At 63.0% G+C, this 19,745-nt stretch overlaps 1 protein-coding gene across 5 annotated transcripts; it reads right to left on the bottom strand.

The window, feature by feature from the left end:
* Nucleotides 1–865: 865 nt before the first annotated feature.
* KCNAB2 (potassium voltage-gated channel subfamily A regulatory beta subunit 2) lies at nt 866–19,599 on the bottom strand. 5 transcript variants are annotated; one of them, XM_032131516.1, is made up of 16 exons: nt 19,567–19,599; nt 14,031–14,149; nt 13,616–13,657; nt 5,625–5,668; nt 5,219–5,256; nt 4,950–5,029; nt 4,449–4,493; nt 4,244–4,288; nt 4,117–4,160; nt 3,905–3,991; nt 2,664–2,749; nt 2,327–2,447; nt 2,096–2,190; nt 1,785–1,905; nt 1,616–1,704; nt 866–1,307 (listed from the first exon to the last, which is right to left on the bottom strand). In XM_032131516.1, exons 2-16 carry the CDS (start codon nt 14,105–14,107, stop codon nt 1,218–1,220), a joined length of 1,104 nt encoding a protein of 367 aa, XP_031987407.1. In that variant the 5' UTR covers nt 14,108–14,149; nt 19,567–19,599; the 3' UTR covers nt 866–1,217. The 5 variants fall into 5 exon arrangements, with proteins under 5 accessions (XP_031987407.1, XP_031987406.1, XP_031987408.1 ...); XM_032131515.1 differs by lacking the exon at nt 19,567–19,599 and adding an exon at nt 17,260–17,630; XM_032131517.1 differs by lacking the exons at nt 13,616–13,657; nt 19,567–19,599 and adding an exon at nt 17,260–17,630.
* Nucleotides 19,600–19,745: the final 146 nt, after the last annotated feature.

Raw genomic sequence — 19,745 nt, 5'->3', positions numbered from 1 at the left:
CTCTGTGTCCATATGTATATATGGCATGTGTTTATAGATGTACGGAGATGAGTGTATAGTTATAGAGCTGGGTATGGATATAGATACATCTACACACATATCTGTATATACACATCTATCTGCATATACACACATTTATGTACATACCTGTAATTTTCATGTGTGCATATATCCATACAAACATGGATGCTGCTGTAGAAATATATTTACATGGATATGTACACATCTATATATTACATATATGGATCAGTACATAGAGCTATGTATGTCTGTATATACACAGGCACACACGTGTCCACATGTGTGTGTTTATATACATTATATATGTAATTTTCAGAGGTGTGGGTACGCATCTACATACAGGTATCTATATATGTAAATACGTATTGATCTCTCAGAGACTGATGTCAGGGATAGAGGTGGAGGTAGAGCTACACCCGTATCTTTATCTGTCCGTGTGTGACTGTGAGTGTTTGTGTCTGTACACACCCCTGTAATGGGTGTGTGTGGGCGCATGTGTAGAGGCTTTCAGTAGCTTTGTGCAGGTACAGCTGAAGGCGCGTGTGGGCTGCGTTCACCTCCACAGCTGCTGTCTGCAAATGCACGCGTCTGTATGTCCTGCGTCTGCACGTGTCCACACACACACACACACACACTCCCCCGGCCCGGCCCGGCCCGGCCCCTCCCCGCAGCAGAGCCCTGCCCCGTGCTCGGCCGGGGCACCGCAGGCTCTTCCCGCAGCCAACTCCCTCCCTGTCCCCGTCCCACCCACCCCCTTCCCCGGGAGCAGGCGCTCGCCGGGATCCGCGGTGCCGGTGCGGCGCTGGAGGTGCCGGCGGCGCAGGGCAGAGGCGAGGGCCGGGCGCAGGCTGGGGAACAGCTTCGTGTTGTCGGCCTCGTGGGCGTACAGCACCGCGTGCACCCCGCGCCCACCGCCTCCGGCAACGCGGGGGCAGGAGCCACGCATGCAACGGGTCCCCGCGGCGGCTCCGGCTGCGGGCAGGGCGGCCGGGCAGCCCGGGCTCGCCTCCCGCCGGCCGTCCCCGCGCCGCAGAGCCGGGCCGGGCGGCTGCGGCGCCGTGTCCGGGGCAGCGCGGGCGGGAGCGCTGGCTCTCGGCGCTCGCGGTGCAAACCACACTCTCCACTTTGCTCCAACAAAGCGTAAGCAAGCGAACGGGCGGCGAGGGCTGCGCGGCGGGCGGCGCGCTCGGGCGCGCTTAGGATCTGTAGTCCTTCTTGCTGTATGGTTTGTTGCCCAGGATGCTATCGATCTCGTGGACGATGGAAGACGACAGCTTTGGAAGGACCTGCGGGGGACGGGGAAAAAGCTGGGAGTTGGGATTGTGACCCTGGTGCGCGCGGGAGGGTGCTCACCGCCTCCACCCCGCCACATTCGTGCCACAAGCCCCAGCCTGCCGGCTGGGTGACCCAGTTAGGGAGAGCCTGAGTCAGGCCCGACCCTGCCCCCTCAGCCCAGCAAAGCCTCGTCTCTGCTTCTCGCCTTCATGACAAGCAAAACCTGTCATGGAGCTGGGTTTGCAACCCTCTTTCCCCACACAGTGCAGCACAGCAATGAGTGCTGCGGGCAAATGTTGCTCCTGCTGGGAGCACTGACCTGTATTGCTCCGATATTCTCCATCAGCTGGTCGGCGTTGGAGGCCCCCAGTAAGACAGAGCTGACACCCTCATTGCGCAGGCACCAGGCTGGGACAGGAGGGAGAGCAGAGCTTGAGCATGGCCCAGATACCCCTGGTGTCCCCCTCAGCTGTCCCCCATCCCCTTACCGATGGCGAGCTGGGGCAGGGTGCAGCCCAGGCGCTCAGCGATGGCCTGCAGCTCCTTCAGCTTTGCCTGCTGCCGCCGGCCCTCCTCACTCAGGATCTTGTCCTTCAGCCACTGGTATCCCTGGGGAGCAGGAAGGGGTGTTGTGGAGGGATCAGGGTGCACCAGCACCTTGCACAGGCAGGGCATCCCCAAACTCCCTGGGTTGTGGCTCCTGGAGTTCCTGTTCCCCTGGGGACTTTGCAAGGCCCCTGGCCCTGCTCCCCCCGCTCTGTCCATCCCCACGTGCCTTCCCAGCCCTGGTGCAGCTCACCTTCAGCGAGGCACGGGAGTAGGGGGGGATGCCCCCATCGTACTTCCCCGAGACAATGCCACAAGCCAGTGGGGACCAGGTCATGGCTCCAACGCCTGGGGACAGAGCAGAACAGGGGGATGACACTGCTGCTCCCAGCTCTCCCAGGGACCGTGGTGCCTGGCCTCAGCATCACTGGGCTTGAGGAGCACTGTGCTTTGGGGGGCTGGGGAGGAACCCCCACTGTCATACCTATCTTGTGGAAGAGCTCAGGGAGCTGCACCTCCACCTTTTCCCGCTGGAACATGTGGTACTCAGCCTGCTCGCAGATCGGTGGAATCAGGTTGAACTGCCGGGCCACCGAGTATGCCTCCTGCAGAAGAGCCAGGACCCTCAGCGCCCCGCTGCTCCCCCCAAGCCCCCTGCAGAGCCCCCCAGCCAAGTCCTGAGCGGCTGCCCCGAAAAATAATTAAGGCTTAAGTGCATCTGCACAAGCTTGGCTCCCAACAGCTGCTGTCTAATTAAATCAATGTCAGATGCGTCACTGGGGCTGCTCTGCTGCAGCTGCCCTGGTCCCCTGGGCCCCTACCATGATCTCCATGGAGCTCCAGCGCGAGGTCCCCCAGTACATGGCCATCCCCTGGTTGATGACGTGGGTCATGGCTCGCACCGTCTCTGCCGGGAGGGAAGGAGAGAGTGGCAGGTGGGGTTTAGCAGGGGCTGCACTGATAGAACGGGGCTCGCACCGTGCTGATGGCTGGCGAGCGTCCCTGCCCAATGCTGCGGCGGGAGCTGTCCGGGGTTGTGTCTGAGGGATGCTTTCAGAAGAGCAGGATGGGGACAGAGGGAGCAGCCACTCAGGACGTGCCGGGGACCACAGCCGACCTGACATGCCACGTGCCAGTGCCGGGCTCTCCCAGCATGGAGAGCAGCCTGAGGCTTCTGCCAGTGGCCCCATGCCCTGTGGGGTTACCAGCACTGGCACTGCTGCAGGGGAGGGACTGATGCATTGCCCACACACACAGACACAGGGAGGGAAGCCTGGACCCTGTGTAAGGTGTTCAGGGGTCTTGGGGGGGAGCCAGCCCTGAGCCATGCGGGCTGGGGCCAAGCCAAGGCGTGCTCCTGCAGCCAAAGGCGGGCAGCGGGGAGGGCAAGGGGCATGAGGCTCTCCCGGCCGGCACCAGGGCACACACCCCAGCATGCTCACAGCCGCCCCGGTGAGGAGGGACCCTGCCGGAGACCCCGGCATGTGCCAAGGGCACCCCATGGCAGGACCCTGGGGGGTGGGAGCTTCTCTGCTTTTTGTCCTTTAAACTGCAGTATAGTCTGAAGGGCCGGGGGGTGTCTGTGTTGTGCTGCCGCTGCCTCTGCATCTCATGGCGGGGTTTGCTTGAGAGGGAGGAACAGGGATGGGGGATCACAGAGGAGTGGGGACTCTGCCCCGGGAAACGCCGCTGGGACAGGCAGCGGCTGGCGGGCAGAGTGCGGGCAGGGAGTACCTTCTACGATGAAAGTCCTGGACTTGGAGGAACTAAATGGGTCCCCTGGTGATAAAAGAGAGATTTAGAGAAAGTGGAGTCACCGCTGCTGGGACGGGGGCAGTGACCTGCCACCGCACCGCCAACCCGCCCCGCTGCAGCCCGAGAGGGCCCTGGCACTGGGCAGGGGGCGGCCGAAGTGTGACTGTGGCGCGGGCCGACCGTGGTGGCGGAGGAGTGGATTCTGCTCGGGAGGGAAGATGCCCTTGAAACACAAGCCTGGCACAAACCAACCGCGACGGCGATGAAAGGCAGCAGCAAGGAGCGTGGCACCGCGGCGCGTACCCACCTTCCATGGGCGTGTTGGGGTCGGGCCGGTTGGCGAACACCACGTCCACGTACTCCAGCTGCAGCCGCTCCAGCGATGCCTTCAGACCTGTGGCACGGACGGGGCTGTCAGGTGTGCTGGGCCCCGTGCTGCCGGCAGCGAGGCAGACGGTGAGGTACAGCCTGGCACCGGGGACAGCAGCGCCTGGCGATTGCCCTCACCCCTACCCCTACCTTCTATGATGTGTTTTCGGGACAGGCCCCTCTCCGTCTCAGCCCTGGAAAAGGAAAGGTGGGTGAGAGCGCGGGGTGAGAGCCTGACCCGTGCCGGCTGCTCTGCTGAAGGGCAGGTGTTACCTACTTTCCTCCCCAGAAGATTTTGGTGGTGATGACCAGGCTGGACCGTCTGCAGGGACAAACAGAGAGTCACTGGTGGTGGCACGTGCAAAGCCCCATACACCCTGCCTGGGATGGCACACTCCTGCCCAGGGTTGCTCTGCCAGCTTTCCCCAGTCCATCGGCACCATGACGATGGCTTTGCCAAACAGGGATGGTGTCCGGCTTACCTCCACCCTTTTTTCTTGATGATGTTCCCCAGCACCACCTCGGCCCTACAAGGGAAGGGGACATCAGCCATTGATACCTGGCTGCTGCGGCCATGGGGAGTGGTGGCAGCCGGCAGCGACGGCCCCAGACCCCGGGAGAATAAGAGGCAAATGCAGTGGCTGTGGGGATGCTGTTTGGCCCTTAGCTGCAGTGTCCACAGCTGAGCTACCCCCAGTGCACGAACTTGCTAATTTTAAGTGAATGCATGGGCACACGCCAATGCCCTGGGCCAGCGTGCCCTGGGTACAGCTGCTGCTCACTGTGCCAGGAGGGTGCACGGCCAGGAGGGTGATACAGGCCACCACTGGAAGCATGGGACTGCCAGAACCACGACTCCCCTGTGAGCAAGTGCTCACAGCCCCGTCCTGGAAGCTGCTTTGCAGCTGGCAAACCTGGGAGATTCCCAGTGCCACTGGGTGTGGGGTGAGACCCCTGTGGCACTGCCAAAGTGGGGTACCTACTTGCCAGCAGCGTAGACTTCTGCCGTGTCGAAGAGATTAATGCCGTTGTCATAAGCTAAAGTCATCAGCTGCTCCGCCATCTGCGAGGAGAGAGCGGGGTCGGTGAAGGGGGTGGCCGAGAGCCGGCACACGGGCGCGTGCGCAGAGCGCTGGTGAGCTCCCGCATGCTGTATGCACCCAGGCTACAGCCGCGGCTGTGCTGGCCCCAAACCCTCCCTGCTCACCAGGGAAAGGCTGGGGAGGGATGGGGTGAAGGGGTGCAGCTTTACCTCATCTGTGATCTGCCCTCCAAAAGTCACCCATGTTCCTGCAGGGGAGAGAGAGATGTGTGCATGGTGAACGTGGTGAGCAACGAGCTCTGCCACCCCAAGCCCCTAGCCACCCACCCTGGCTCCCTCAGCACAGCCCTGGCACGTGGTGGCCACAGCTGGCCCTGCCGCGTGCACTGTGGTGCTCCCAGCACGGCCCAGTCGCTTCTTATCGCGTCAGAAAAAGAGAAAATAATTTGGCAATTTCTGGGCCGTGACTCAAAACAGCCGCAGGGCTGAGGAAAACCCTTTCCTTCCCTTTGCAAACATTGCTGGGGCAAGCAAGCGCTGCCCTGGCCAGGGAGTTCTGGCAGCTGCTGCGGGACTGAGGGGATGCCGAGGGACTGTGGCAAACCCTGGCACTTACCCAGACCCAGGCAGGACACACGCAGCCCAGACTTCCCGAGGTTCCTGGAAGACAGAGACCATTAGGAAATGTGCCAGAAAGCCCCAAAATGCTGTATCATGCATCCTGCATGCCACCAAACACACTGGGTGTGAGGACAGGGAGGTGTGTTGGTGGCCGCTGGTCCCCATCCCCACCCGGGATGGTTCCACAATGGGAGTCCCCTCTCATCTGATCAACGAGCCATCCCAGGCTGGGCATCCCACAGCTTGGTAGTGGCACTGCCTGCATCTGCGCAGTGATGCTGTGCCTGGCAGGGCTATTGGGAGAGCAGTGACCTCGTTAAAGCAGCTCCCTGTGATGAGGCCGGGGTGTCCGGCTGTCCTGAGAGTGCCGTTGGCACTGGGGAATGAGACTGGAGGAAGAGGAGCCGGCATGCCAGTGGTCAGGACTGAAGCATCCCATACATGGCATGAGTTGTGCCTGTTCTCTGCATTGTGGCACAGGGAAGCACAGGGCTTGCACCAGGCGAGGGTGCTCAGGAGTGGAGCAACATCCTGGAGAAATGGAGCACCCCAGAAAATCGACCGGCACAAGGAACTGGAGAACAGCTTTCGGGAAGGGGGCCAGGCTGGCAGACGCCTTCGCTGTGGTGATGGAGAGCCAGTTACTTGTTAAAAATGACAAAGGCTCAAGAAATGAGCGTTAAAATAAATAAAGTGTAGGTGAGCCGCGGCAGCTCGCCCGCGCGGGTGTCGCATAGCAACCAGAGGCACCGCCACCGCCGGCACCGCCGACACGGGCACCCGCAGCCGGGCAGGGAGCGGCTGTGGCCCGGCCGCGGGCAACCGTGGGCTGCACCGAGTCAGGGCAGCATCCTTCTGTGCTGCCATGTTATTGCCCAACGTCTGGAGGAACCAGTGGTCCCCTGTCCCGCGGTGTTTTTAGAGCATTTCGCGGTGGGGAGAGGCCATGGCTGTGGGGCAGCAGTGGCTCAAGGCCCTGTGATGGGGGGTTGATACAGGGAGTGCACAGCATCCACTTCATCCTGGCCATTCCAAGAGCATCGCTGGGGTTCCCCTGGGCAGGTGGCCATCACTGCTCTCGGCTTCCCAGCCCAGAAGTGTGTTGACCGGCTGCCCAATGGAGATACTGACAGACTTCGGGAAGGCCAAGCATCCCCCCACACTGTGCTATGGCTTTCCTATCCCATCCATTTGCTTGGAGCATCCCCCTGTGCCACTGTCCCTCCAGCAGTCACCAGTGGGGACCCCCGAGCTAATCACCCATTGCCTGGGAGAGGGTGTTGCTGGTATGCTCCTCCTCTGGATGAGGACACGACTGCGGGGCAGGAGCACGGCACCCTGAGGATGCCACTGTGCATTGTCCCAGTACTGCTGTCAGCACCACAAGGGTTTGGTGTTCAAGAGATGGACAGAACCGGACCAGCCCCCTCCCCAGTGTCCAGCTGAGGGGACTCGGCTGATTTGGACATCACTGGTGGGTGATGGCCAGGCTCACCCCAGCGCTCTGCTGGCCTGACACACTTTGTGCCTAATGCTGGCACATCTGGGCTGCAGTGGAGGCACACGGCCGCTGGCAGCCGGACCGTGGCGTGCAAGCTCATCTGTGGGGGGGCCCTACCCTGTCCTGGGGTCCCTGCTCTTCTGGGGGGAGCCCCAGCCCCACACCTGGGTGCACACTCAGCCTCAATGGCGGAAGCCCCCAGCACTCTGCCCCAGAGCCAGGACATGGAGTGCGTGAGCCCTGTGGGTGCTGGCCGGGGGGGCCCCACATCACCGCCCCGTTTCCAGAACCACCATGGGCAGCCAGAGCTGCTTACAGCTCTGCATTTGCTTCGCAGGGCACTGAGTCTCCGGCAGCACCGAAAGGATGCCATGGCATCCCGGATTAACGCTACCGTGACTCCCAGACCCCCCCCCGGCTGGGCAGCCAGCCCGGCTTGGCAGACACTGAGGATACTACTAATCCTGCCCTGAATTTTAGGGTCCCTTCTCTCCCCCATCCTGAAGATTTTACGCGCGGTGGATCAAAGCTGCCCTGAGGGGACGGGAGCAAACAGCGAGGAAGCGCACGGAGGCGCACGGTCAGCACTTTTAGCGACGAGAAACCGACAGAGCCGGACGCGAACCGGAGATGAGGGGAGTGCGGCGCCCCCGGCCCCCAGTCCCCCGCCGCCACCCCGATCGCAGTGAGGAGCAGGGAAAGCCCCAGGAGTGCCCGTTTCCTACCGGTATTTCATCCCCGGCTGCTTGACGCTGGACTCGCTGGAGGAGGGGGCGTTCTGCACCGAGAGCTGCCCCAGGCTGCGGGCCACCATGGCCACCGCGCGGAACTTGCCGCGGGTGCCGAGGCTGGGGCTGCCGGCATTCTGTCGGTTCAGCCGGTCCTCCGCGCTCCGGCTCTTGATGCTGTGCTCGGAGCACACAAAGGAGACCTGCATGCTGCTCCGGCGGGCAGCAGCGCCAGCTGCCTAAATTTAGCCGGCGCCCCGGGCGAGGCGGGGAGCTCCTCCCGCGCGCCGCCAACGTGACGGCGGGGGGCTGCGAGGCGGCGGGCGCGGAGCGCTCCCGTCAGCCCTCCTGCCCTCAATATTTGATGAGCTCAGGAAGCGAGCGAGCGGCACGCGGGCAGGTGGGGGCAGGAGGGGCAGAGCCGCTGCCGGTACCCCCCAGAGTGGCCGTGGCGGGGCGGGACTCCCCCGCGCTCCGCTGAGCATCCCCCCCGCGGGCGCGGCTGCTGGCCGAGCCCCGGTTTGGGGCGCAGCGAGGGCCGAGGCTGCGGAGTGAAGAGGTCCTTTCTTGCCTCCCTCCGGCCACGCACAGCAGCACAGATTCCCCCGCACGGGTCCGAAACCAAACCCTCTGGCAGCAAGGCGTGTGCATCGCCAACCCCATGGCTGGGCGACAGCGCAGGTGGCGGCGATGCTGATGGCTCTCCCGCGGCAGAGCCCAGCTGTTTGCCAAAGTTGTCGCCCTCGGGGCCACAGCCCCAGCAGCACATTCCCCATATTTTTCCCAGTGCAAGCGAAGTCGAGTGAGGTGAACTCCAGCCCAGCACCTCGTGCCGAAGCAGGGACACAAGCCACCACACTACAGCACCATTCTGCGGCTGGGGCCACGGGCCGGCTGCCAGCACCTGCCGTGCCCCTCAGGATGGAGCGAGATGCAGCGACGGGGCTTGCAGGAAATTATGCACATTTGCCCCAAACCTAATGAAAATTCTTGTAATCTCCTCCGCTTCCCTCTGTCGCAAAGCTCCTTAGCTGGTAATCCGGAGCACCAGCGCCGGCTCCACTGCGGGGGGGACCTGGCAGCAGTTGTCAGCCCCCAGAGGACGAGAAACCCCGCAAATTTTGGGGGCAGCGGGGACATGCCCAAAGAAGGAGCACCTTTGGGGTGCCAGCTGCTCCCATGAATAAATAATGTCGCCATGAATATTAGATGGGCACTTGCCACTGTGTAAATGTTACCGCGGTCATTGTGAGCGGAGGGGAACCTGACCCGCGGCGCGGCACGGCACGGCACAGCGCGGCACGGCAGGAGCCGGCAGAGCTGCCAGCTCCTGGGGGCTTGGCTGCAGTGGGGGACAAGGGGCACCCCTGCATTGTCACTGGAGAACAGCCACTGTCCTCAGCCCTGGTGCCCCCAAAGCCTGACCTGGGCTACTGGGGGCGCTGGGCCCTGCACCCCATTGCCCCACCCGCAATACCAGGTGAGAGTGCGGAGCAGAGCAGCCCCATCCCTCTGAGGGGCTGTGGCTGCCTCTCCAGCTGTCCTTCTCCGCCTGAGAAGGACATTGGCTGAAATCCTGATACACCCTGCACCAGGACCCACATACAAAATTAATGATGCACCCGCACTGTGATGCACACCCCTCAGTCAGGAGGAGACGCACACCCGTCAGGCGGAGATGTACCCCATCAAATGGAGATTTACACCCATCAGATGGAGATGAACCCCTGTCAGGCGGAGATGTACCCCCCAGTCAGGCAGGGATGTATCCCCATCAGATGGAGATTTACACCTCTGTGGCAGAAACAGCCCTTTGGCGGCTGTTTGCTCCAGGTGCCTAATCTCTAAAGCTCAAAGGGTGTTTGCATCTGCAAATGCCCAAATAGGAAACAGGAATGTCAAGTGAGAAGCTCAAAGATCACCAAGTAGGAAAGTGCTAACGGCGCTGATCGGCTGCCACCTCTCCGGCGCATGCCGTGCCAAGGGCATCATCGGCTCCTCCCAGCCTCGGCGCGGCACAGGGGAGCCGAGGTGAGCGTAGGTGAGAGCCGTTCTCCTGACGAGGTGTCAAACCAGCACCGAGCAGCGTCCCCTGTGTCACCCCCTCACCTCGGCCCTCGCGGCGCTGCCTTACCTGTACTTCATGCCAGTGGCGCGGGCGGTACTGTCGGCCAGGGAGAGCCCGTGCATCCGCAGGAACTCCTCCAGAGTCTTCGCCCGCGCCGCCGCCCGCACGTCCCGCAGCCGCCGCAGCTCCAGCCCGTCGGCCGCCCGGGGGGCTGGGGGCAGCCCCCACTCGGGGCTGTGCCGGCTGGCCACGCTGCGCAGGCTCTCACTGTAGGTCATGGAGAGCATCCTGCCACCCGAGCGTGGGCTCTGCCGGCTAGCCACGCCGCCAAACACTCTGTGGTGCTACGGAGAGAGCTGGGAAAGCACAACGTGGGCTCCATCGCTACACAGGGCACAGCCCTGCCCGCACTGCCATGCCGGAGTGGTGGCACCCGCCCTTGCCAGGACATGTGGGGGACCCTAGCAAAGCCAGTCTCTTCAGCAGAGCAAAGCCTTGCTGTGGGAGCTGAAGCACAATGGGAGAAGCAGCAGGACAGGGATGCGGCACAGTCCGTGTCTGAGGCTGCAGTGGTACCTGCCACAGCTGCCCCAAGCCATGATGCAGCAGTGTGGCCTGTGCCCCGGCTGCACTGGCTCCCAGCTCGCACCATTTGGGCTGCACTGGTTTGCAACCCTGCGAGGGATGCAGTGGGTCGCAGGAGCTGGCCGAGGCATGGTGAGCAGTGGCGCAAGTACCGCTGGTGAGAATCTGGCAATGTGTGCCAGCGGGCAAGGAAAATCAGGACGGGAAAGGGGTCCCCGTGGGGCTCCCCGGAAAGGGTGGACATTGGGAGAGGATCTGTGGGCACTGGGTGCTCACTGTGCCTGCGTCACGCTGCCGCAATGTGTGCCACCAGCCAACACCTTCCCCGCCACCGCGGCAGCGACCTCCCAGCCGGTGCGGCTGCCGAGAATAGCCTGCCGCAGGGTGGGCTCCTCACACACCCGAGCCCTTGCTGCCTCTATGGCTGGGACCTCACTGGTGGTGGCACTGGCATCGATTTCTGTGCCTCTCTCTGCAACTTCTCTTGTTCTCAGTGTCTGCAAGGAGCAGGGACTGGGGCCAAAACTGCGGTGCTGGTGCCAGGGTGGCCACTGGGGATGCACTGTGACAGATCTACCCCGGCATCAGGCTCCAGCCAGGCTCCCACTGGTGGTTTTTTCTTTCCCTGCGAAGCTCACCTTGACAGCTGCAGGAGGCAAAAGTGAAGTGCTCTCTGCCATTGAGGTGTGACCTCTAGAGGAAAGGAGAAGGAAACCCAGAGGATATGGAGTAGCAGCTGGCCAGGTATGACCAAAACCCTGAGGGTCTCCTTTGACATCCCGTGCTGCCAGAGACCACTCTGTGCTCCTGCTCTGTAGCAAGGCTTTGGGAAAGCAGGGAGACATGGAAAGGGAACCTTTCCCTCTGCTGTGGCAAAGCCAAACCAAATCCTGGTCACCAGCCTCTTCCTCAAAGAGCCACACCTCAAAGCTGGAGACTGGAGCCGGCACTTCCAGCACCAGCCCTTCTCTGTGGCTGGTAGCTTTAATTACGGCAGCGCCAGTGGCTCCTGCTGGGTACGGGTACGTGGTGGGATCTCCTTGTTTCCAGTGGGATCCCCTTTCCCTGATAGGATCCCCTCACCTGACAGCAGCAGGGAGAAGCCTGAATTGGCTGCACTGCTGCTCTACAGCAGTGAAACGGCTGCAGCAAGCAGAGCTGGGGGGTTGATCTGGGCTGCTCTGAGGAATGGGGTGGGAACCCACCAGCCGCCCTATCTGGACACTTCCCTGATTTTCGGCAGAACAGTATTGGATGGCAGAGAGAGCGTGGAGATGGCGGGTGCAGTCACAGCTGTTTGAAAGCAGAAATCCCGGTGCTCCTGGGACAAGCGGCAGCAGGGCTGCAGGAGCTGCCAAGGATAAGCTGTGCCATGCCCAAGCAGGAGAGGCTGTTTTGCGAGGAAGGAGCAGCGATGGGGGACAGAGCACAGGCTCTGCAGGATAATGGCACCGTTAGCAGCGTCAGGGGCACAACAAGTGGGTGTCAGGCAGGGCAGCTGCCTGGAAAGATGTCTGGCCAGCCTGGCTTGCCAAGCCGGGAAGTTGACAGCCACCAGCCTGCCTAAAGCCAGGAAAACCCCAAACTACAAAAGAAAACCACCCTAAGCCATCAAATCCCAAGTTACCGTGCACGGAAAATCTTCCCTGCTGCCCGCAGCGGCTGCCCCATGGCAGTGCCCATCCCTGCTCATCGCCCACCATGCCCAGCCCCGCTCGCCGCCCGCGCTGCTGGCCCCGACTCACCGCGCCGGGGAAGCTGCTCAGCAGCCGCGCAGCTCTGGGCGGCCGGGCTGCCCCGGGGCAGGTATAAGAGCCGCGGCCGCCGCGTTGTTTTGCATCAGGGGAGTGTCGGCGCTTGGCGTCCAAAGCACTTGGCGGCTGCGCCGGGCCCCCAGCGCCCGGCTTCTCGCCGCGGTCCATTAGCCCTATTAGGGGATTTTCTTCCATGCGAAGGGGAGCTAAATTATTCATGGCGCCTTGCTAAAAGCCCGAGGATGTGCCGCTGCTTTATCAACGCTGGCACCGCCGCCCCTCGCCCTGCGGTGACAGGTCCCCCATCACCAGCACACAGGGCGGTGGGGACAGCTGGACACTGGGGCCATCGGGGAGCGGAGACGGTGCCTGGCGGCAGACACAGCCCTCCTGTGATACCCGCGGCAGTGGAGTCGGAGCTGGGCTGTGGCAGGACTGAAAGGCAGCCTCCCCCGGGAAGGATTCCCAAAACGGAACTGGGTGGTGGACACAGGTGGCTGCTGCCTGAAGGCAGCCTAAGGACAAGCTCCTGCCTGTTGGCCTTGGGAGCCTTTTGCACCAGATGTGTCCAGTGGTTCAGGCCAGTTTGGCAGCCAAAACTTGCCCGTGGCTGGGGCTCGGCAGTGCTGGTGGCAGCACTGGGATGGACACTGTCAGTGCCACTGAGCCACCCCAGTGCTGGCCGGCCTCACCTCCTCCTGTCATGTGCGGGATGGAGTGGGGGGGGCTGCGGTTCTGTCGAGGGGAAGCCCCTGGTCCCCCACCCCACAGCAGCCAGGCCAGACCCAGTCTCACACCACCAGGCTGCTGTGGCCCTGGGAGCACTGGAGCAGCTGCTGGCACAGCGTGTGGGAAAAGCACTGCCCTCACTTCAGACGGTAAAAGGATGGTGGGGGCGAATGTTACCTCCTGAACCACTTAATGAGACTGCTCCTAATGGCAGGAGCTGGGGAGCAGCTGGCTGGTTTCCCAGAGCTGCTCTTCGGAAAAGCCAGGGGCTCCTCCAGGCACAGCATTGGCATGGGACACTCCCCCCAAGCTGAGCCGAGCTGAGCCGAGCCCCACACCCCACAGTGGCTGCTCCCTGCAGCTGTGTGGCCACACTCTGCTACGTGGACAGCCCGTGAAGACGGTCCCCCCCATCCAGCCACACCCCAGGATCCCCGCACCGCGCTTCCGAATCCGCGAGCAGGTGATGAGGGGATGCCACACCTGTGATGCCCATCCCACACAGAGGGACCCTGGCAGAGTGGGCAGGGAGGGCAGTGCTGTGCTGGCATTATCTGGGCAGGGGGAGGGGCCACAGCCACTTGCCAGGGGGATTTTGGGGAGGAGGAAGGGCCTGGTTACCTGTAGAACTGGAGCTGGCGCTTGGGGCTCCCGTACCTCGCACTTCCGACAGCAAAGGGGAGAAAGAAGAAAGAAAGTCCCACAAACCCCGTTAGAAAGGAGGAGAGGGACTGCGTGGCAGAGTCAGTGGCTGTGGGAAGGGTCAGTGGCACCCACCCATGTCACATCACACTGGGCACTGAGCAGTAGGCACTGGCACGACCCTGAAAGTGCTCCCTATGCCCATAACAGGCACCAGCACCCCAAAACGCTGCTGCTGCTGTGTGGGGATTTTGTGCTGGAAGCTTTTACACAAAGTGTGCCGAGGTGGTTCAGGAGCATCAGAGCAGTTTCAGGGAGTGTGGTGGTTCTGGGTTGCCACAGGCTTGGGTTTGAAGCCCCACAGAGTCCCACCAACACTGCCCTGCACCCTTACCTGTAAATCATCCCTGGGGAGCCCGTCTGCCGCAGCGAGAGTCGCGCTGGGGAGTCAGTGGTGGATTCGGGATACATGGAGCCAGCCTGGGCTCCCCGGAGCCACTCGCCGCCTCACCCCTGCCAGAGGGGAAGAGGAAAAGAGGAAGAAATGAATTTTTTTGGGGCACGCGCATGACGGCGCTTCCTGTTGCAGAAGATCTCAAGCCGGATGGGCATGTGGCATGGGCAGCAGCGTGGGCACGGCAGCCCTGCCAGCCCCAGACCCTGGGGCTCACCCTCTGACCCACCACTGATCCCAAAACCATCTTGCCCCAGCCCTGTTCCCCTGACTTCCCAGCTTGACTGTTCTCTCCAAACTCGTGGGGGTCCTGAGATTCCAGGAAATGGTGAGGAAACACAGTCCTGAAAACCGAAACATTCTGAAAACCCTGAAGCTGTCCCTGGGGGTTCCTCTGAAAGGGACAAGCGAAGAAAACAGTCTGGCTTTTTCTGCAGCCCACATGTGACTGTGTGCACAGAGGTGAGGGAGCTTCGAGGGAAGGGAGGGCTCAACCCCAGGCACCCTCCTGGGTGTCCCTGGAGACCCTCCCTGTCCCCATGCCAGGGGCATCCAGCATGACTCCCTGGGAGCTGTGCTCCTGCTCCTGCAACACTGTCAGCAGTTTCCAGTATCACAGAAAACAGTGACACTTCCTACAGAACTGGGGCTGGGATTTAAATTTATCCCATCTTTCTTTAGGCCGGTGAGATGCCATCTTTACGCTGCAGGTCACAAGCTGCCCTTTTTCCGAGATGGGGACTCGAGAGATCTCTGGGCTCCTTCCCAGCTGCCCTGGGCTCAGCAGGAGCATGGCCTTACACAGTGTGCTCATGTCCTGGCATGCATCCCGCCTGCATCCTGGCACAGCACGCCTGCATCCTGCATCCCTCCCGCATTCTGGCACAGTATGCCTGCATCCTGCATCCCGGCACGGTGTGCCTGCATATCACATCCTGCCTGCATCCCAGCAGGGCATGCTTGCATCCTGCATCCACATCCTGCATCCCAGCATAGTGTGCCAGCATCCTGCATCCCTCCCGCATCCTGCATCCCTCCGGCATCCCGGCCCGGCGTGCCTGCATCCCGGCGCAGCCCCTGCAGCCCACGCAGCCCAATGGCAGCAGCTGCGGCAGCCGAGCCCATCCCCGCGGAGCCGCCCACCCGCCCACCGCAGCTCCCGGCCGGGCTGCAGCCCCCGGCACAGATCCCCATCGCCCTCCTCCTGAGCGCTGCAGGAGTGCGTCTCCCTCGGCCACAGTCGCGCTGGAGCCGGAGCCCAGACAGCCTCAGTAAAACCGGGTTTATTTTCGAGAAGTCAGGAGGGAGCCGCTCTCTCCCAAACCCGCAGCACTGACCTGAGCCCGGAGCGGGACCCTGCCGAGCCCTACAACCAAGACCCGGCTGAGGCCCCCGAGCCCTTGTGACCCCCCGGCTTCTCCCGGGTGCTGCGGGTGTTGGCTCCGCAGCTCCCGCGGCCTCGCCTGGCAGTGGGCAGGGAGCAGCAGCACCGCCGGGTCAGCAGCAGCCACCGGCCGGGCACTGTCCTGCCCGCTCATGCCAGCTCAACGTCACTTCGTTAGCGGCGGCTTAACAAAGCTGAGGGAAGCTGGGGGACGCCTGCGGGGGGGGACAGCCGGACGCCCGTGTCCCAGCGCAGCCGTGCAGCTCCTTGCTTGCACGGCGCCAATGCCGGACTCCTGCGTGGCTCAGGACCGGCCGATTCTGTATCCCAGGGGGCTGTGGTGCCAGGAGCTCAGATCTCTGCGATTTTCAGCAGGACCTGATGCCCCTTCCCTGCTGCCTCCCAGCAGTGCTGCGGGTACCAAGCGCAGTGGCTGGCAAGTCTTTGGCAGTGCTGGAGGGACTTTGTTGGCAAGAACGGCTGGACCACGGGCACACGGGTCAGGGCTCTGCACCCTGAGAAGCCAAAGTGTCCCAGCCTTTGGGGCCAATTCATCCCTCTGAGCTCTCTGAGCCAAAGGCACCACCAAAAGCCCAATCCCCTCTGTGTCGGCAGCTTGGTGCTTCCCTGAGACTGCTCCTGCACCTCCAGCTTCCTCACGGCACAACTCAGCTGTGAGTCTGCAACTGTGGGAGTTTCAGCAATGGCCCGAGGGAGAAGAAAAGTGTTTTCTTCTGCAGGATGCACCCAGGAGCCAGGTGAAGGATGCCCTCATGATTTGTGCTCCCACCAAGGTCCATTGCCATCCCTGGCAGCACAACGGGGTATAGGAGTGTGGGTGCTGTGACATGGATAGTTTATGGCTGGGAAGCCCCCGGGAGCTGGGCCAGCATGGGGGGTACTACACACTGCAGCCCGCCAGACATGCTGCCATCAGGGCAGGACCGGGTGGAACTGGACATGGAATTAATGCAAATGTAGGGATGAAACTGCTGCTTCTGGTGAGCCTGATCCTCCAAGGGTGAGGCTCTGGGGCAAGGAGAGCTACGGGACCCCTGCCCTGGGCACCCCAGCATCCTGCCCAAGTCAGGTGAGGGATGCAGGTAACGTTGCAGGGAGCATCTCCCCATGCCAGGTGCCTGTGCCTATATTTCTCCCCCTTTTTCACTGTGTTTGCAGCAATTGCTCTCCTCCACGCCAAGGGGAAGGTGACTTTAGCTCAATGACTCACGCTGCCCTGCTCTGTCGCCTCGGCACCTCCTGCCACCTCCTGCCGTCACCTCTGCGCTCATGCCCCGTGCTGGTCCCGTGCCCCCCCCTCCCCCGGCTGCACCGGCGCCGCAGGGATCCGCAGAGCGGCAGCCCTGCCCCTTCCTTCGGCCCGGGAGCCTCTGTTGCGGCGCAGCATCTCCCAGCCCACCGGGCCCCTCCGACCGCCCGGGTGGGCTCCGGCGCCTTCCCCAGCCCATCATCACGACAACGCGGCAGGCGGGCGCTGGGGACTCAGCTGCGACACGTGAGGTCGCCCGTGACCGCCGAAGCGCCGGCATCGGCGCTGCTCAGCTGCCCGAGTCAATGACACAGCCCAAAAGCACACGCGGCGCGTCGGCCGGGGGTTATTCCGGCTTTGCCGTCACGTACACCAGTGCCAAAGTAACGGGGTCCACCGGGCTGCCCGCGGGTCCCCGGTGTGTGACACTGCCAGGTCCCTGCTTCGCCGTGGCTGCCCGCCAGGCACGGCTGAGCCACCGCCGCGGCCCCGCCGGCACCCAGCACGGCACCTACCTGTCTCCGGTGCTCGGACGGAGGGCGATGCGCGGTCGGGAGGCACAAGGAAATGAGTCAAACCCGGCTGCCGGCGGGCTGCAGGCTCCGCGGGTCTCGGGAAGCGGCGCCGGTGCCGGCGCAGAGCAGCTGCTACAGCCGGCGGCAAACGCAGCGGATGACGGTTCCTACCCCATTCCCGCTCTGTCCCCGGGAAAAGGCGTCTGGCGGAGGGGGAAGCCGAGCCCTCCGCGCCCCAGGACGCGACAGCACCCAAGGATGCTGCAGAGCCGTCCCTGCCGCTCTCACATCCTGACTCGGCAAGTTTGGCTCCGCCGGTGGCTGCAGCCGGCTCCCGATCCCGCCGGTGCCTTAACCGTGTCGGCGCCGCAGCCCGGCACCGGCAGCGCGTGGGCGAGCGAGCGGCTGCCACCAGCCGCCCCTGCGCAGCTCAGGCGGGGGGGAGGCTCGTCTGGGGCGACGGGGAGCCTGGGCAAGAGCTGCATCATCGCTGCCTTAAACCGCGCCGGGTGTGTTTCTCCTAAAAAAATCAAATACAGCGTCGGCAGTGATGCTGCGGGGCTGCCTCCAGCACCAGGGTCACCCGGCTGGCGCGTTTTGCCACTGGCCACCCATCCTCCTCTGCTCGCGCTCATCACGCCTTCTCAGCGCCTTTGGCTTTTTGGCTATCTTGGGCAAAAAACCACCCCGGAGCGTGTGGCTTGGAGACACCCTGGTAACTGGAGCAGGCTGGTCCCTGTGGCAGCGCGGCTCAGCGATGCCACAGTGATAACAACACCAATGCAGCTGGATCTAACAGGAAAATTAGAGGCCAAGCCAGCAAAAAGGGGTCAGGGTTTGGGACAGGCTGCTCACGCAGTGGTGCTCTGGCAGCTATAAACTAGGAAAACCTGGTTCCTCTCCCTCAGCCGGATCCTGTTCAGCTTCATGGCAGCATCTTGGCACTTCCTCTGCCATTTCAGCACGGTCCTGGCAGCGATGGGGCCAATAAACACACTGCCTGCTCCAAACCATGCTGATGCTGACAGGGACCACTCAGCACTGCCAGGGTGGGTGATCCCAGCAGGCTGCCCTCTTTCCATGCCACAGCAGCTCCAGGAAAAGCCCATAACAGGCGGGGAAGGTCACAAACCCTGTCCCATTTGGGGATGCTCCCAGCACCAGCCCATCGGTAGCTTTGCTACCCCCACAGATGGTGGGAACCAAGTGCCAAGTCGATCTGCTCCTGCTCCGTGATGCGTCTGACCCACAGACCCACAGGCCATGAGCAGGAGGTGACAGCTGGCCCTGCCACCCTCCTCATCAAAACAATAATAGTAATAACTAATAAAAACCAGCAACTCTCTTGAATCTGCCGTTGGCAGCTGCGTAGAGAGGCATTTTCTGCTCACCAGCTGGAAAATCACTGCATATATGCAACAGGCCTGTATAAGGGATGTGATACAGACTGGATACATCTCGCCCAGCCTGCTCTGGCACTCACCCACGGTGCTGCGCCGCGGCTCCCAGCAATGCTTGGGGAAGAAACCTGCGGTTTTGGGAAGCAGGCTGGGTGCCCTGCCAGTGGCACAGACCACGTCTCACCTGGACGAGAGCCTGCGGCGCCGGCATGAGCAGTCCCGTGCCGGCCGCAGGCTGAACAGGCAAGGGGCTACAGGGATGCCCACCACGAAGGAAACAGCCCCAAAAAAATGGAGGCTGGCGAGACAGAGGCCCGCCAGCTTCCGGCGTGGCAGAAGAGATGGTGAGACAGCAGCGGCAGCAACAGCTGGGCTGTGAGGGGAGCGGGGACCCGCCACAGGGCTCGGGGCTCCTTCCACCCGCAGCCCCCCGGTGACGGCGGCAAAGGGAGACACGGAACGGACTAAGGAACGGCAGGAAACTGAAGGAACCGCGACGTTTGACTCGCTGTGCACAAATCGGCTCGGGAGAAAATCCAATATTGCCACCCCCGTGTCACTGGGGCTTCGCCGGCGGCTCACCGTGTCACCGGGGCTCGTGCCCTGCCGCTCCCGGTGTACGGTGACAGGCCGCAGGCACATCACGAACAGTGTTCACCTCGCCTTGCTGTGGGAACGAAGGGACAGCCAACCTCTCCCCCCGTCCCCGCACGGCCCAGGCTCCCACTGGGCCGAGAGCAGGCGGCGGAGCGAGGGCCCCGCTCTCCGCACCAGGGAGCGTCGGGAGGGGCGTGCGGCGGAGTGGCCTCGCCCGTAGCTCTGCCCGCGGCCCTGCCCGGTTCCATCGCCCCCACAATCCCCCGGCCCCGGCCCCGCTCCCGGCCCCGCTCCGCCCGCGCCCCCGCACCTGCCCCGCGTCCGCCGCTCCCGCCGCTCCGCCGCGCGCCCTCGTGGGGGGCGGCCCCGCCCCGCTGCGCCTCGCCCCGCCCCTCCCACCGCCCATTGGCCGCGCCGCCCGCCTCTCGCGCCGCATGCAAATGACGAGGGCGCTGCGCCGCTCCCATTGGTTGCGGAGCTGGCCGGGCC

The sequence above is a fragment of the Corvus moneduloides genome, chromosome 22 (genome assembly GCF_009650955.1).
Source record: "Corvus moneduloides isolate bCorMon1 chromosome 22, bCorMon1.pri, whole genome shotgun sequence".
Classification (NCBI taxonomy): Eukaryota; Metazoa; Chordata; class Aves; order Passeriformes; family Corvidae; genus Corvus; species Corvus moneduloides.
Note: the sequence above shows the minus strand (reverse complement) of the source record. Positions and strands in the feature narration are given on the sequence as shown.